The 18145-nt window shown below is 41.0% G+C and overlaps 1 protein-coding gene across 3 annotated transcripts in view; it reads left to right on the top strand.

Annotated features, from left to right (window-relative positions):
- The window catches only part of LOC131699082 (two pore channel protein 1-like), a 43400-nt gene extending 26256 nt beyond the window's left edge, over positions 1-17144 (top strand). For all 3 annotated transcript variants that reach the window (XM_058994829.1, XM_058994828.1, XM_058994827.1), the window contains 14 exons: positions 1913-1957; positions 2400-2456; positions 5448-5501; positions 5975-6047; positions 6975-7082; positions 7910-7981; positions 8067-8156; positions 8551-8666; positions 9627-9673; positions 10028-10096; positions 11978-12062; positions 12580-12722; positions 12839-12919; positions 15176-17144. In XM_058994829.1, coding sequence (XP_058850812.1) covers positions 1913-1957; positions 2400-2456; positions 5448-5501; positions 5975-6047; positions 6975-7082; positions 7910-7981; positions 8067-8156; positions 8551-8666; positions 9627-9673; positions 10028-10096; positions 11978-12062; positions 12580-12722; positions 12839-12919; positions 15176-15304 — 1169 coding nt within the window. In that variant the 3' untranslated portion in view covers positions 15305-17144. The remainder of the gene's footprint in view (positions 1-1912; positions 1958-2399; positions 2457-5447; positions 5502-5974; positions 6048-6974; positions 7083-7909; positions 7982-8066; positions 8157-8550; positions 8667-9626; positions 9674-10027; positions 10097-11977; positions 12063-12579; positions 12723-12838; positions 12920-15175) is intronic.
- Positions 17145-18145: the final 1001 nt, after the last annotated feature.

Below are 18145 nucleotides of genomic sequence, written 5' to 3'. Positions count from 1 at the left end.
ACCAGAGGGAGCCGGGCCGCCGTTCCCGCCTCCGCCACCAGAGGGAGCCGGGCCGCCGTTCCCGCCTCCGCCACCAGAGGGAGCCGGGCCGCCGTTCCCGCCTCCGCCACCAGAGGGAGCCGGGCCGCCGTTCCCGTCTCCGCCTCCCGAGGGTCCGCTGCTGCTGCCGTCGCCTCCCGAGGGTCCGCTGCTGCTGCCGTCGCCTCCCGAGGGTCCGCTGCTGCTGCCGTCGCCTCCCGAGGGTCCGCTGCTGCTGCCGTCGCCTCCCAAGGGTCCGCTGCTGCTGCCGTCGCTTGGGGTCTTCGGGGATCCTGCTTCGCCTGGGGTCGCTACACTATGGCCGGAGCCCCACGGAGGGGAGTTGCTGGCCATGAAGAGGGGGAGGGAGGTCAGGAGACCAGCTCCCCCAGCGGCACTTTCGCGGCAAGATGGTGTGTGGCCGGAGCCCCGGAAGAGGGAGCTGCTGGCCACGAAGAATTGGGTGGTGCCGAACGTCCCACCATGGCCACCCCCATGGACACTGTGCTTCCCCCTCTTCCGGGACTGAGACTGAGGGGGGAGGTGGCCATTTAGGCCATGTTGTGCTTGGCACAAGGGGGGGGATATGTGACGGGGTACTGCCCTGTCTTTATGATCATGGTTGGGACTGGCAGGGAGGGGGTTAAAATTCCTCCCTGCCAGGAAAACATGTGAGAATGTGGCTGGAGCCCTAATTGACTAATCAGTAATTATTGAATAATTGGGCTCCAGCCACAGGGGATAAAAGCCAGGGGAGAGGCCCTGGCTAGGGGAGAGTTGGAGAGAGAATTGTAGAGAGAATTGTTGAAGGAGTGTTTTGTTTGTGCTGTGTTTTCTGTTCCAGTGAAGGCAACGCCCAGCCTGGAAACCTTTATTTTTGTAAGTTTTGCTTTTTTGCTTTGTGTTTATTTTATGTTTAAACCTTTTTGTTTGGCCCTTGTGCCTATTTATTTGATTATTTTTGTTTATTAAAAATCTTTATTTTGAACTTTATACTGTCTCTGAGTCTCAAACCTCGGTCCATCTTGTCACAAACCTGTTTTTGATAAACCACTTTTTTTTATTTAGTTCTAACTTCATCTTTTAGTTTGTGTAATTGATTCATCTTTAGTTGTTCCACTTCAATTAAAGCAGCCAGACCTATGAATGATGAGTCAGCTGTCACAACTGCAGTTGTATTGAAGGGGAAAAAGAGTTTCAACAGACCTCTTGTTTTCTACTGAAAAGAGTCAGTCCTGAGTCCAGCTGGGTTTGTTTAATACTGAGATTCCTACAGATCGGAGGCTAGGTGGAGCAGTGGGCTAGTTCACTCATTCCCTATACCTGAATGGCTGGGGGTGTTTATAGGACTGTGGTGCGCTTGCTCGCTTGCAGAACCGTGAGGCCAAGCTGTGATGACGCCTGTCCACACCAAGCCATTCCACAGATGAAACAAACATAAATAAAATAGACAGTATTACAGTTCAGGGCAAAGGTCAAATCCAGTTGGCACTTTTTCATGGTATAGACACCTGTGATGTGTTATGTGCGCAAGCTACAACCGCTGCACACTTTACAGTCTATATAGGTTTTCTGGTTTGGATGTTAGTTTCGAAGAAAGCTGGTGAGGCTTATGATTTCAGAACGCCATGTTGGATTGATCAAAAAATGTTTATCTGGCTTCATGATGCTAGGGGAATGAGACTCATGAAAACAGGCAGTTAGATTTGTATACAAATGATTCCATATAAGCAACTGCTGACTAATAATAGAGCTATGCGCATAATCATCTGCAGCTCACACTGGTGTGATTTGCGGAGATTGGGGTTGGGGTGGGGTATGTTTTGTTTCTTTGATCAATCACAAAAGATGTCTGTCATTGTTTTACTCACTTTTTGATTCTCTCATTTTCTAGGCATTAATATTCTTGTGAAATCCAAAGCCTTCCAATATGCAATGTGTAAGTGCCCTTTTTGTTTGAACTGTAGGGTTACTGATGTATGCCAGAAACACAGGCCAGTATCCATAACAGGTTTGTTTATGTGCTACAGAGATGAAAAGAGGAACCCGTATACATATTGCACTGTCATAGCCAGGCTTCTCCATCTCTGAGTGAAAGGTGGGTGTACACCTCACTAATGTACTGCAGGGAATATGATTTCCCATTGTAAAGAGCCTCCTGACATGAGAGACAGCAGTCATTGTACAGACCTGCAGATAATTTACTGTTTCATAAGCCCATCAATAAAACAATGTTAGCAAACAACCATCATTCATTAAGAGCCATGAAGATCAGCTGTTCCCGTACTGTATCAGGGAGGAGCTGCAATCCCACAGCATGGTCACCAGAGGAGCTCTTTTTGAGTTTATAACGCTGCTGTTTTTACTGTTTTTCTTGGCAGATGTCGTAGTTGCAGTAAATGGAATGTGGATCCTGGTGCAAACATTCATGATGCACGGTAATCATTTTTACTTTGAAATAAATATCCACCTTCGCTATGGAATTTTAAAATATTTCCTCTTAACAGCATCACAACATTCACAAATGATTTTACTAGAGATTTTTTTTTTTCCCCTACACTTTTGTTTTCACTTTGACTCATTTATCCTAAGAATAGCAAGTTGTTTTAAATTATTAGGAGTTTCTCTAAATGTACCTGTCTTATAAATTTGGCTTTGAGTATTTGGTTTGCTTTTACAATCCTTTCCTTCATTTCCTGTCTGAAGCAGGATGGCTTGTATGAAATACCGCCCTTGCTGTTTTCCTTCCTGACAGTTTTATTACACTGTGAAAAACTCTGGCTGACTTGAAATGATAGGAATGCATTTCTATATGGATTACACTATGTAACACAATTTTTGTTCCTGGGTAGTAAGTGTTATTTCCTAATTGCTTATGCCTCAAAAGTATAGAAAATGGCTATTATTCCCCGCAAACTTTGCTTTTGTGACCAGGACAGTGATATTTTGAAATTTACCTATTTCCAATGAGAAAACGGGCGAATTTGTGTCTTTTTGTTCACATAAAGTCAGAAAAAAACAACATATGAATCCAAATTAACATGTATTTATACTAAAGTAATACAAAAATGACTACAAAAGATTTAGAAGTGAGTAGTTTTTCGAGATTTACGATTATACTGTAAATCACTTTCACGAATCAGCCCCCAAATGTAGTCTCCCATCATGTTCTTGTTATACTGTCCTTGGTAGCGGCGTTCAAAGTCCAGTATATCCTGGTAGAAGCGCTTGCCTTGCTTCTCCGAGTACGCTCCCATGTTCTCCTTGAATTTATCAAGATGAGCATCAAGGATGTGGACTTTGAGGGACATCCTACAGCCCATTGTGCCGTAGTTCTTCACCAGAGTCTCAACCAGCTCCACATAGTTTTCAGCCTTGTGATTGCCCAGGAAGCCCCGAACCACTGCGACAAAGCTGTTCCAAGCCGCTTTTTCCTTACTAGTGAGCTTCTTGGGGAATTCATTGCACTCCAGGATCTTCTTTATCTGTGGTCCGACGAAGACACCGGCTTTGACCTTTGCCTCCAGACAGCTTAGGGAAGAAGTCTTGAAGGTACTTGAAGGCTGCCGACTCCTTATCTAGAGCTCGGACAAATTGTTTCATAAGGCCCAGTTTGATGTGCAGTGGTGGCATCAGCACCTTCCGGGGGTCCACCAGTGGCTCCCACTTGACGTTGTTCCTCCCCACAGAGAACTCGGTCCGCTGTGGCCAGTCCCGCCTGTGGTAGTGCGCCTTGGTGTCCCTGCTGTCCCAAAGGCAAAGATAGCAGGGAAACTTGGTAAAACCGCCTTGGAGACCCATCAGGAATGCCACCATTTTGAAGTCTCCTATGACCTTGATGCCATCTCAGAAAAATGCAGATATGTATCCACTTAGGCAGCTGGAACTAAACTGGTGGGCTTAAGGCCCCTGTATTTATACTACTATTTATATTACTGGAAAGTTCTAGAAGTTACTCCAAGTTTACTCAGCACTGAATCTATCTGGAATGTTCTGGAAAATAGGTACATTTCAAAATATCACTGTCCTGGTGTGGCAGTCTGGCTCGCAGTGGTGAGGTGGATGACGTCACGGACCAGGAAGTAACTGACACCAAAACAGTGGATGGGCGGGTGAAGCTGAATGCTATTTCACTCAGCGTGGATTTATTAATGAACAAAACAAAAATAAAATATTTAAACAAACAACAAAACAAAAAGGCACGTTGGCCAAACAAATAAACAGCAACAAGTATATTAAATATAGCAATTGTGTTTGCTCGCTCTCCCGTGTTCTCCCGTACTCTCCTCTGTACACTTAACTCTGCAGTATGGACAGCTGCAGGTTCTTATACTCTGGCCGAGGGGTTAACTAGTTGTTAATTATCTTATTACTCCTCGGCCAGAGTCTGCACGCATTTGGTAAGGATGCATGACTGTCAGCTAGTTAAATAATCAGTAGCTGATCAGCCATGCATCCTCACAGGGTTTTTAAATATAATAATAAAAGACGCGGCGCTTTTATCCGCCCCGCAAACAAAAATACAAATAATAATACATAGGGGCGGGACACTCCGCCACACCTGGTCACAAAAGCAAAGTTTGTGGGGAATAATAGCCGTTTTCTATACTTTTGAGGCATAAGCAATTAGGAAATAACACTTACTACCCAGGAACCAAAAAAAAAAAAAAAATTGTTGCACGGTGTTATAAGTAACGCTGGGCTTTTGTCACAGAAATTTGTACCAAAAAGTCACGGAGCAGTCATTTGTTCAAAGTCACGGAGGAAGTGGGTAATGGTATGTGAAGCCACGGGATGAAAATTCAACCATGTTTTTTTTTTCAATACAATATACCTACATAAACAAATTATTAGTCTGACTATAAAAGTAGAACAAAAAGGAAAATCAATCTACATTTGTAAATGTATTTATTATGGCTTTCACAACATCAATGTGAACCGAAGTTTTATCCTGTAAATCAGTAAGTTTCACAGAGTATACAACTATAAGGAAAATGTTAGTTTTATATAACATTCGGTGGGTTTTCATCCCAGCATTGCAAGGCAGCAAACACAAATGTAGGTTTGACATGCCTTTAGAAAATAACATTTACAGTTCAAAAACACTGTCTCTTTGTGTGCTTCTGTTGTGGTACAGTTTGCAGTTATTTTTACTTACTTTGTTCATCACAGCTTGCTTTACGACTGTAACCTACTGGTATTTTGGATGTTGAACAAAGCAATAAACCTCATGATCTCAGACCCCTAGTTTACTAAATATGCTGTAAAACGAAATGAAGAAAAGGATATATTAAGATTTTAAGCAGGTGGTTCCACAAATATACTATTTCTGTTTTTAAAAAGGTTACTGCAATGGTAAGTGCAAAGACGGATGTGACATTCAATAAACAATTGTTGATCATCGCCCTTTAAAATTCTTCCTTGTGCAGATGGAAGCTTCTCGTCAGGAACTGTTCCCTGGAGTTACATTTTGTTCCTCACAAGTAAGTTTTCAAACGTATCAGGTGCTATCTGAGCTGCCCTGCAAAGACCTTGCATCATAGCTCAGTAATGCTGAACCGCCTGCCCCCCCCCCCGCAGACAGACATGAGCCTAGGCTTCCAGCTTCCTCTTTTTCAGCTTAAGGCAGTGCATACATGGATGAGAAAGCCTGCCTCCATCCAAATTAAGGTTGACCAGGTTTACAAAGGCATCTAACTGCAGTTTAAATTGACTACATTTAAAAATCTAAAAAAATGAGTGGGATCATTGGCACTTACTAGGTTAGTGTTGCATAATGGGTGGCAGTACTTAAGGGTGAGATTCATGTAGAGCAAGTAAGTGCTATTTTAGTGCACTCCTAGGGTCGTTGTCCACTTTCCTCTCCAAGCCACTAAACCTGTGTAGGTGTAGCACAGTGCAGACTGTCTGAACTGCACAACAATATTTGCTGATTCCTGCTCTCTCTGTCTTTCAGTTTATGGAGTGGAGATGTTGTTAAAAATCACAGGACTGGGGCCCCTTGAATATTTCAGCTCTGGGTGGAACCTGTAAGTATTGTGATAAATCACATTTAGCAAGATTTTTAAATATGGCAAATTCTATTGTTTCCTAAGAATGTATAATACAAAATTGATTGGACATTTAAAATGCCATTTATATAGCTTGTTAACGTTGGATATTTGTAATAGTTTATTTTTACAGTGCACTCCGTTTATAAGAATCACATCCGTCCCGGATGACTTGATTCTTATAAGCGGTTGATTCTTAAAAGCAGAGTGATGTGATTACTGTGGTTGAGAATTAAAGCTTTGTTCCCTGCAGTGTAGTGAGTTGACCACTAGATGTCATGAGTTCCCGCATGTATGCACAGGGACAACACAAAGTATTATTTAGTTAGTTCTCCAACTGAAAGCTAGGTTTATTTTGTTTGTTTGTTTTATTAGCGTTTTTTTCCCCACTGCACTGAGGACAATACATTAAAACAAGTCCTCATGGGTAAGCAACTTGTTATATGATCATGATTATGTTTACTCAAGGCTGCAGAATCCTATTTTACTACAGTGTACTTGAGAAGCAATCGTCTCGTGAGGGTGCCTAGTTTAACTGCCGTGTGGTGTTATGTGTAATGGCCTTTGAATTAAAAATGACTTCACAGTACAGAATTTTACTGTCAGGACTACCACTGCATTTAAGCATCTGAGGCTTGCTTATTTTGTGTTGCGATGCAAATCTCACAGTTTTTCATTAAGCGGAGATACAAAGCTCTGCAATACCCCCCCCCCCCCCCCCCCGCCCCCTCCTCCTCACCGCGCCGAGTGATTCTTATAAACAGAGTGCACTGTAGTAGTATTATTATTATTATTATTATTATTATTATTGTGTCTTTGTTTGTCAGTGTTTTTGTTTGTGATGTTGAGGAGCAGCTGTAGAATTGTGGTAACGAGCCTGCTCTGCTCTGCTCTGCCCTGCTGCAGGTTTGATTTTTCAGTGACACTCTTCGCCTTTCTTGGCCTCATCGTCCTGGCGTTTGATATGGAGCCTTTCTACTTCATCGTGGTGCTCAGGCCTCTTCAGCTCTTGCGGTACTCTTTCCTCATTTCTGTAAGGTCAAGCAAAATGTATGATGTGGTTCTGGGAACAGTATGGAAAATATACGGAAGGTAGAGACAAAGCATTTTCTGAGTATAGAATACAAAAACTAGGCTAGGTAAATATTGTTAATTATTTATATATATATATATATATATATATATATATATATATATATATATATATATATATATATATATATATATATATATATATATATATATATATATATATATATATTATTTATATATACGTATCTGGCGATTTGTAATACCTTTATGTTTTAGCTTTTTTTTCCCGGTTATGAGGGAAACATGAGGAGAATGAATGAGAGAAACCAGGTTCAACGCAATCCTGTGGGTACCACATGGTGTCTCAGTATTGACATTTCCCTTATGATTGGCTACCAGAACCACAAGTGTTTCTTTTTTGTTATTGTGGCCTAATCAATCCATAACTATTAAAATATAGGGCTTTATTCCTCGGAAGTTACATTGCTAACTGAAATATGAGGCAAACAAGATTTAATTTATAAGGAATTCTCAAGAATATTGTCTCGGTTCATAATCGGATCAAAGCAATTATGTTTAAATTAAGGTACTCAACCTTATTGTACTAAAGATTGAATAACTTTCGTAATATTTCAAGTTTAGTGTCTGTAGTGTGAATATTAGTCTTACTAGTTAACGTTCCTAAGGTTTGTGAAAACCTAAAATATATGAATGCAGTTCATTAGGAATAGTTTGATAATGGAGCTCCAGGTGGTTGCAAACAGAGTGGTACATGATGATGATTGCTGTGTTGTTCCCTTCTGTTTTAGGCTGTTTAAAATCAAGCTGAGGTATCGCAATGTTCTCGATACCATGTTCGAACTGCTTCCTAGAATGGCCAGGTACTGTTTGTTTTTCTTACCAAGTCATAAAGATGATGTCTACCAGATAGACAATGAGTCCTTACCTGGTTTTATTCCTTTCCAGTTTGGGGCTGACCCTTCTTATCTTCTATTACTCCTTTGCCATTGTGGGGATGGAGTTCTTTGTTGGCGTCGTCTATCCAAACTGCTGCAAGTAAGCTGGTGCTTCATGAAGACTAAAAATAGAGGGGAGAGATCTATCAACCATAAACAACACATTTAAAATTGCATCCTTTACTGTAGTGGACCAGTCATAGTCTTTTGTAAAAGCAAGGGTTACAGTTGAAATTAATTAATTTAAACTGGTGTCACATCTCAGTATTGCTGCTGTTTTAATTTTTTAAATACACTGAAAGGACTTGCATCCACTGTAGTAAATTTTGCCCTATGAGAATAGCATTGCTGTATCCATGCTTGAAAAATGTTGGTCTGAATTGGGGAGGGTTTATAAAAAGGCTGAATCTAACGCGTCTGAAGATGTTAGAGTTGGGGGATTTGACAGTATGGGTCTGGTCCTCTAATAATGAATGCGCTGTCTTGTGTTCCAGCACTAGCACAGTGGCAGACTCGTACCGACTGCTCAACTACACTGTGGGGAACCGCACTGTGGTGGAGGAGGGCTACTACTATCTCAACAACTTCAACAACATCGTCAACAGCTTCGGTAAGGAGCCTGCTATATCCAACAAACCCATTCTTATTAAAGGAGCCTGCTATATCCAACAAACCCATTCTCACTGAAGGAGCTGCTATATCTAACAAACCCATTCTCACTAAAGTAGCGGCTATATCCAACAAACCCATTCTCACTAAAGGAGCGGCTATATCCAACAAACCCATTCTCACTAAAGGAACCTGCTATATCCAACAAACCCATTCTCACTAAAGGAGCCTGCTATATCCAACAAACCCATTCTCACTAAAGGAGCCTGCTATATCCAACAAGCCCATTCTCACTAAAGGAGCTGCTATATCTAACAAACCCATTCTCACTAAAGTAGCTGCTATATCTAACAAACCCATTCTCACTAAAGTAGCGGCTATATCCAACAAACCCATTCTCACTAAAGGAACCTGCTATATCCAACAAACCCATTCTCACTAAAGTAGCCTGCTATATCCAACAAACCCATTCTCACTAAAGGTGTCTTTGAAGCAACTTTGACAACAGACCTTCCACATCGATCCAATTGTATTGAAGAAACATCACTGAAATGTCACGTCCAAGTTCAGTTTTATCGTTTTGAATGATGCAAGGCTTCATCCATGACTTCAAGTACTAATTTGGCAGTGATCCTACAAGGAATGCTATAGCTATTCCCTTAATCAGTGGGCTAATAAAATTGACGAATGTTATACCCAAAATGTTTGTCTAAGATTGTAAGGCTGCTGCACCCCATGTATCATATGTTAAGTATTTTATTACGAGTGTCAGAATCAGGGGACATATGGAGGAACTTGTATGTTTGCATGTCACATTGGATGGTGTAGGCCATGGTGACACAACTACATGCACTTCTGACCCCCCCCCCCCCCCCAGCATACTGCACAGTATAAAAAGCCACCCTCTAGGACCCTATGTCTGTCAATAAGTTTTAACATATTTTTTTCTCCTTTTTTTCAGTAACATTGTTTGAGCTTACTGTGGTAAACAATTGGTATATCACAATGGTGAGTTTAAAGATTTTGAGCTTAATTTTTAATTGCCAACAATAATTCAGAGTGGTCATCACCTGTACACGATGTATTGTTCGGTAAGAAAACACAAGCGCTGTTGTTTCTTTATTGTTGCCCGGAGAACATGGATGATGTTGTTGTTTGATTATAAGCAGTCATTTGAATAGGGTGGTTTAGTGGTATTTTTTTGAAATGCAGTACTTTTACAAAGAAAAAGATAATCTGTAATGGTCTAGATTGTTGAGGATATAGTAAGCTTGGGAATCTGTGTTCTACATGGCAAAATAACACCATGACAGAATAACATTGTAAACACAGCAGTTTAATCCATTGACTCTGTCACTGCAGGAAGGAGTGACGTCACAGACCTCTCACTGGAGCCGCATGTACTTCATGACCTTCTACATCGTCACCATGGTAAGCAGGGAGCCCCATGTGAACAGCTAGACACACAATCACCCAGTTCCTGAATGTGTGAGCAGGGAGCCCCATGTGAACATCTACACACATAGTCACCCAATTCCTGAATGTGTGAGTAGAGCGCCCCATGTGAGCATCTACGCACACAATCACCCAATTCCTGAATGTGTGAGCAGGGAGCCGCATGTGAGCATCTACGCACACAATCGCCTAATTCCTGAATGTGTGAGCAGAGAGCCCCATGTGAGCATCTACGCACACAATCACCCAGTTCCTGAATGTGTGAGCAGGGAGCCCCATGTGAACATCTACACACATAGTCACCCAATTCCTGAATGTGTGAACAGAGCGCCCCATGTGAGCATCTACACACACAATCGCCCAATTCCTGAATGTGTGAGCAGAGAGCCCCACGTGAGCATCTACGCACACAATCACCCAATTCCTGAATGTGTGAGCAGGGAGCCGCATGTGAGCATCTACGCACACAATCACCCAATTCCTGAATGTGTGAGCAGGGAGCCCCATGTGAACATCTACACACACAATCACCCAATTCCTGAATGTGTGAGCAGGGAGCCCCATGTGAACATCTACGCACACAATCACCCAATTCCTGAATGTTTGTTTCACATTGCTTGAATTGGTTCAAGCTTAGGATGTATTTTTTATTTCTCTCTTGTAGTGGCTGCACAGTATAGTGACACAGGAATGAAACTTGAGTTCCATCCCATCCTGTCTCATCAAAAATGTTCCTCTCCCATCCCATCCCATGATAAAATGTTCAATTTAATTTTTGTTCCCATCCTGTCCCACCAGAATTTTTCGCATCCCGTACTGTTCCATACATATAATTTTTTTTTCAAAAAATGACCTGTTCCATTCCGTCCTGTCCCATCCTGTGATATTTAATAAAAATTCCCGCAGCATTCAGTTCCATTCCCATCCGTTCCTGTGGATTTAAAACACTTTGTTCCCGGTCCCACCCGTTTCTGCCAGTTTCATTTCCGTTTCCATCCATTCCCGCAAACATAAAGAGAAATGTATTCCCATAAAGTGGGAATCCCGCAGGAGTCCCATCCTAATATCACTCTCTACTGCACAAACATCGTCCATTCTGCCTTGTGTGGTCACCCGACATGCCCTATGAAGATTAGTCATATTTCATTACACAGGGACATTTTACAGTGCATGATGATTTTCACAGAGGACAATGCTAAAACAAATAAACCTATAGAATCCACTTTTTTTTTTTTAAACTGCTTGAATAATGCTGGATAGTCCCAGCTGTATTTGTGTTACCATATAACTATTAACAAAATCTCAGTACGTGTCTTTTTTTAATAATTACACCTGATGTGGATCAACTCCGGTCCTGGAGGGTCATTCCTTTCCGGGTTTAATTGGTAGAATTAATTCATGGTTCACTGTAAAAGTTAAGGACATGGTTAGAAGGACCTGGGCTGCTGGCGTGTAGGCTGCCTCCCCTGCCCCACTGCTGTCTGGCCCTGCTGGCGTGCAGGCTGCGCACTCTGCCCCATTGCTATCTGGCCCTGCTGGCATGCTGGCTGCCCACTCTGCCCCATTGCTGTCTGACCCTGCTGGCGTGCCGGCTGCCCACTCTGCCCCATTGCTGTCTGACCCTGCTGGCGTGCCGGCTGCCCACCCTGCTACCTTAGTGTCTGACCCTGCTGGCGTGCTGCCCACTCTGCCCCATTGCTGTCTGACCCTGCTGGCATGCTGGCTGCCCACTCTGCCCCATTGCTGTCTGACCCTGCTGGCGTGCCGGCTGCCCACCCTGCTACCTTAGTGTCTGACCCTGCTGGCGTGCTGCCCACTCTGCCCCAGTGCTGTCTGACCCTGAGCCTCCTGTTTCAGGTGGTGATGACCATAATCGTGGCCTTCATTCTCGACGCCTTCGTGTTCAGGATGAACTACAGCAGAAAGAACAGGGACACTGCAGGTGAGATCTTAAAAATTTTATTTATTTATTTATTTATTTATTTATTTATGTATGTATGTTGTAATGTAATGCACTCTTAAGCGTATAGAAAACAGAAATGTACTTTAAAATTTCTTAATAACATTGTGTTGCTTCTTCAAAATTGTTTGAGACAGTGTTAACACCCCCACACTTACATCTCAAACACAAAGTCATGAAAAAATGAATGTGAAATGTCCTGCCAGTTTTGGGGTTGTATATATTAAGCTAGCATTTGAGGTAAGGTTTATTGAAATTGTAGCAAACAGTGTGGTCTAAATTGAGTGTGTTCCACCACACACTACAAGTCCCAAGCAACGTTTACTTGATTTTATTTTAATAGTGTATCTCTACATAGAGGAATGGTCTTGACTTAGCTTGTCTCACAGTCCTGGGTGAAAATGTAACATTTTTGGAGGTGCTGCATGCTTCGAACAGGTTAATGCATATCCCACGCAGCCTAGCAGGTGTTAAGTGTTGTTTCCTGTTCACTCTGCAGAAGAGGAGAACGGCATTGTGTTTGAGACGGAGGTGTCGAAGGAGGAGGTAGACACTGTGCTGGAGCTCTACAAGCAGACCTGCGCTCCAGCCTCTAGCATCTCCTCTCTGCAGGGGGTGCTCTCCGCCATGGACAGGAACGGGGTAAGCGCCAAACCTCAACAAACAGCAAAATTCTGCAAGGAGAATCAAAAATCTACTGCAGGGCACTGTCCTGTCCTGTCCAGTCTCACTAACTCTAAACCTGTTTTGTCCTTCAGCACACCTCGTTGGTGTTCCTTGGTCGAAGATCCAGGACGAAGAGTGATTTAAGTATGAGAATGTATGAGGAGGAGATACAGGTGAGGAGAAAAGTGTAAAGTCATGTCTTCTGTAAAGAGGATATGTATAACTAGAAGTATATTCTAATTAAGGCATTTAACAATTGGTATTCATTACAGTATACTCATCCTTCATGATGTCATCCTCTGAAAATAACAGATTTACATGCTATAACAAATACAGTGCTACCTGTTATAATGCATTTATAACAGATTTAAATGCTTTAACATAGTGATACCCGTTATAATGCTATTATAACAGATTTATATGCTATAAAATACAGTACTACATGTTATGTGGTTACAACAAATTCACATGCTATAACAAATACAGTGCTACCCGTTATAATGTGATTATAACCTATTTATATACTATAACAAATACAGTGCTACTTTGTTATAATGTGTTTATAACAAATGTACAATGCTATAACAAATAGTAGGCTATTGATTCCTTTTGATTAAAGTTCCATCCTGAGGTTGATATATAAGCAACCTCGCAATGGAGACTATGCAGTTTGTTAAACAACAATTCGGGTAATTGGTCAAAAACAACTTCTACAGTATTAAATTAAGCAAAAGTTGCATGTACACAAAGGTTAACTTACTGTGCTGAAGTGAGGAATTAGGATTCCAGCAATGTATTACTCTGAATGCATTTTGAATCCGAGAATTGTGAGAAGCAACAGGTTTAATTTTACACCCATTACCGTCCGTGCATCGATCACACTGTGATGTTGGAGTTTGTATGTGGTAAAGAAATAACTCTTATAACAATAATTCAGCCAGATGCAGACATACATTACAATGTTAGTTTTATTACTGCAGCTCAGAAGAATTATCTTAAAATCAGTGCTTAGAACTTTTTTTAAAGGGAATACAAGTTGTCATACCACTCCTAGTTTATATGAGGTATTTTCTTCCTATAAAATTAGCTTTTATTTTTTATATAGAACACATTTTCTTAATTCTTAATTCCTATGGACTTTCTTTATAGACCTCATTTGTTTGAAACTTTCCTAAATATTGTTTGGTTTTGTTAGCCCTTCCAGGATCTTTAACAGGTCCTTGAGGCTTACAGCTCACACTGGTTTTTTAGTTTAGTTCTGAATAAATTACCTTGATTTAAAGTGGATTTTGGAAGGTATGAAAGTTTCATTTTGTTTTGTGTACGTTTCACCTTTTCTTGGATGTAATGTTTAGTCTCTTACTTGCCGTTTTGAACATTAAAAACATTATCTATCTCCCTTGCCTCCAAACACCCCCGTTTTCTTTACTAAACTTTGCAGTAAACTGCATTTTTTTTCCTCCGACGTAATTTCCTGGTGCAGGAAAAAAGTCCCCTGAAGAAAGTTTTTCTCCGGCAGAGCGCATTCTGTGATATAATCATTTTGTCCATATATAGTGTGTAATTATATGGAGTTTTTATTATCTAAACATGCAAGTAGATGTATTTTTATTTTATTAGATTGTAGGTTTTTTGCTTCTACAACTACGTGCGTTCTTTTTTTTAATCATAGGATTGAACGAGAACAAAATCCACTGATTTCTGATTATTTTGAATCCCTTAGCAACAATTGCTAGAGGTAACGCTGATATTACCTTACAACTGGTTTTCTTGAACTCTAACTCTATGGTGGGGTTATGAAGTGTCTGAAGTTGTAGTTTTAAAGTGATTACTTGGATTACCTATCCGTATTTATTGTTAAAATAAGGCAATATGACTGTCACTACTGACATGGTGCAGTTTTAAAAGCCAGGAGACTTGGTGGTCCAGTGGTTAAAGAAAGCAGCAGTTCAAGCCACTGACTCCGTGTGTGTCTCGGAGCAAATCACTGAACATCCTTGTGAGACGTAAGACTGAGGTCCTATGTAAGTTCACCCCCTAGTCTCTGTAAGTCGCTTTGGATAAAGGTGTCTGCTAAATGACTCGTATAATAATAATTGCCAAGGGAGAATCCAATCATGTTTGCTACAAAACAAGCTGTAATGGGATAAAAAAGGGTTAAGCATAATGCTTTTTTTTTTTTTTTAAATGGGACATTGTTTTAGTGACACTATTTGTTAATATTTCTGTTCAGCATTATCTTGTATTATAAAACCTGTTGTGTTCTCAAGTTGTCAGTTCTGCACACTTTTGTCTAAATGAAGTTACCCTACAGCATAAAGGTCTGTATAAATGTAATTGTGCTGTTCAAAGCCCATTTGAACCTAGGTGTGATGAAGTAGTCTCTGTGAATGTGCCTGTGAAGCTGTGCGTCTGTCTCTGTGTTTCAGGAGTGGTATACAGAGTATTCGCAGGACAGTGGCTGCCCTCGGCTGGAGAGACAGTTGGAGAGTCTGCAGTCTTCAGTCAACCAGCCCCCTCCTGATCACGTGAGGCTGCGCTCTCAGACTGTCGGTTAGGTCAGACTGCCTGCAGCCCTCCTGCTCTGTGCAACTAACAGGGCCAAAAGAACCCACTGAGAGCACCTGGGCTCTGCTCCACCCACCCCATGTTCTCTAGATCATTTGATTTGTAAATAAAACATACACCCTTATACAGTAACGTCATGCCTTCAGAGTAAAACTTTTTTCTACTGGATTTCTATTGGCCCTGCAAAAAAAACCTTCCATTACTTCATAATGTAGCATGCACACGATTGGGGGACTGTGCCGTGGGGGGGGGGGGGGTGGGACCTGGAGGAGAGGAACTGAAGATTTGCATTGCAGAATGGTGGAGAAGCTTCACCACAGAAGCAGTGTCCTAATGGATTTCATCCAGTGTACTTCATCGTCACAACCAGGCCTGTTCTTACAAGAGAAGACTTCAGTCCTCCACATCCCCTTGATTTAGTTTTCTGTAGTTGCTGTTTCGTAGTGCTTTGGCATTAGGGTCCTTTCTCATATGCCTTGCCAGCAGATGAGATCATACTGAGGACCATAGTTGGTATTTTATTAATGCAACTAGAGGGTTTAATCTTAATCACATATTTCATGACTTCCATATGATATGGAATTATAGTAATAGTGAACCCTAAAAATATTAAGTAAAATAAACCTCTAAAACATCACACAATCACAGATGTTTAATTAATGCAGCATTTCAGACAACAGTATTCAAACTATTCAAAAATGTGAATCAGGAGGCTTCACTTTTAGTTTTTATTAAGAAGTTTGAATTTTTTTAAAAAACACTATGCAGACAATGGCAGTATGCAAAATAACAATCTAATAGAACACCTTAAAGGGGTGATGACCAAGGCTTTCAAAGACATTCTTACCTTTCATTGCAACAATATGCTTCCATGGCCTTTGCTGTTTTGCTCTTCTTGTTTTCCAGACCTTTCTTCTTGAAACTCATTTATCCTGCACAAAACACAACCAGCTCGATTGAACTTTCCTCATCCGGCCCACATAATTTCCTATGTGCAGCATAGAAATTAGGACCTTATTTTTTACCCACAAATTGGTTAAATCAAACCCATCAATACTAAAAAAACATCTATCCAGTTTGAGAAGTAAAATTGTATGCAGTTTAGATGCAACACAATTAAAATGTGTTTTAATTTCTCAGTATTAGTTATTAATTCTAACACCTGAATCTTTGTAATTGTTGTTCTCTTGTCCATCAGCATTTTAATACACAAATAAATGAATGAGCTTCCCTGAGAGCCAAGCCTATATGAATCTGTAAAGCCCCTGCCGCTACTTTTATAACGGCTTCATATTTTCAGATGTCTGGCTGCCATGTTGAGATGACGTGTCTTTGTTTTCCTGATGATAAAGGCAGAGCTCTTCAAGACACTGATTTCATGCTTCGTACACAAAGCATGTGTAATTGCTTTGTGTACGAAAGTTTGATTGTGGGTTTCCAACAACAACAAAAAAGAATAGCCCTTTTGTTCCAGGTATCTTTTAAAGCTTCCGCTGCCATCGTGTCAGAGTTTGATCTGAGGAAGAGATGTCATATCTCTTTTAAAGCTGCTGCTGTCACCTGATTTGAGGAAGAGATTTCATATCTCTTTTAAAGCTGCCGCTGCCACCATGTCAGAGTTTCTTTTGAGGCTTTTTTCAGCTTTGCTGGACTATTTACATGCAGAACAAGAGCCTGGTTAGGGTACCAAAGATAATGTGTCAGTAGTCTTCACAAGCTGTATTTATTAATACAAAATAACCACGTATTTCTCTTTTTGTTGTTAGTCAGTGAAAAGTGTATTTGTATGGAATAAAATATATTAAAAAAAAAAATTAACTTTAAAACAAACCCTGTGGTAAAGGATGTTTATTTAGTACAAAACAGGAGTGGGAGGGGAACTTTTCCTTATGCCTTATTTATGAAATCTGAAATAATTGATGTTGTATTACTTGTCCACCACATCCGTCTCTAACTGGCTCTCCTCTAATGCACTAGTACTGTGACATACTGTTGTAATTACAGCCATTTCCCATCATGGCTGTAATTACAACAGTAGAACTAACATCCATAACTATGCAACACTCACCAAGGCTGAAGTATGTGTGTACGTTACAACCATCAGTATGATGGATTAAAAACATGAGTTTAACAATGTGTTCTTTGTATCAGTGAAAATATCAGGGGCAGCAGTGTGGAGTAGTGGTTAGGGCTCTGGACTCTTGACCGGAGGGTCGTGGGTTCAATCCCAGATGGGGGACACTGCTGCTGTACCCTTGAGCAAGGTACTTTACCTAGATTGCTCCAGTAAAAACCCAACTGTATAAATGGGTAATTGTATGTAAAAAATAATGTGATATCTTGTAACAACTGTAAGTCGCACTGGATAAGGGCGTCTGCTAAGAAATAAATAAATAATAAATAAATAAATAAATAAATAAATAATAATATCAAGGTATGACACACAGAGTGGCTGGGTGGAGGCTACAGAAAGTAAAGCTCATTCCACGTCAGAAACCACTGACAGCAGATGCAGTAGCTCGGGGTCAGAAATGTGTTTCTTAGCTGGTTATACATAAATCAAGATCCCAGTGTAATCCAAGAAATCACTAAATGTTTTCAAGGTCATGGCCAGCGATGAGGCACGGGCCTCAGTTAAAATCATACTAATAATTATTTAGGCTCTTTTACACATTGCTTTGCCACAAAATAAAACTGGGCTCTTCAGTGCCATGCTGTTGATTGTCAGCTGAAGCCAGGAGGGGAGAGTTGCTGAATTCTCCAGAACTCTGGTCACGTTTCAGGTACTGCAGGCTTTAACATGTATTCTTCCTTGGACACTGAAAAGCAAA

This window comes from Acipenser ruthenus, chromosome 21 (genome assembly GCF_902713425.1).
Source record: "Acipenser ruthenus chromosome 21, fAciRut3.2 maternal haplotype, whole genome shotgun sequence".
Taxonomy (NCBI): domain Eukaryota; kingdom Metazoa; phylum Chordata; class Actinopteri; order Acipenseriformes; family Acipenseridae; genus Acipenser; species Acipenser ruthenus.
The sequence above is the reverse complement of the archived record's forward strand: the minus strand, read 5'-3'. Positions and strand labels throughout refer to the sequence as shown.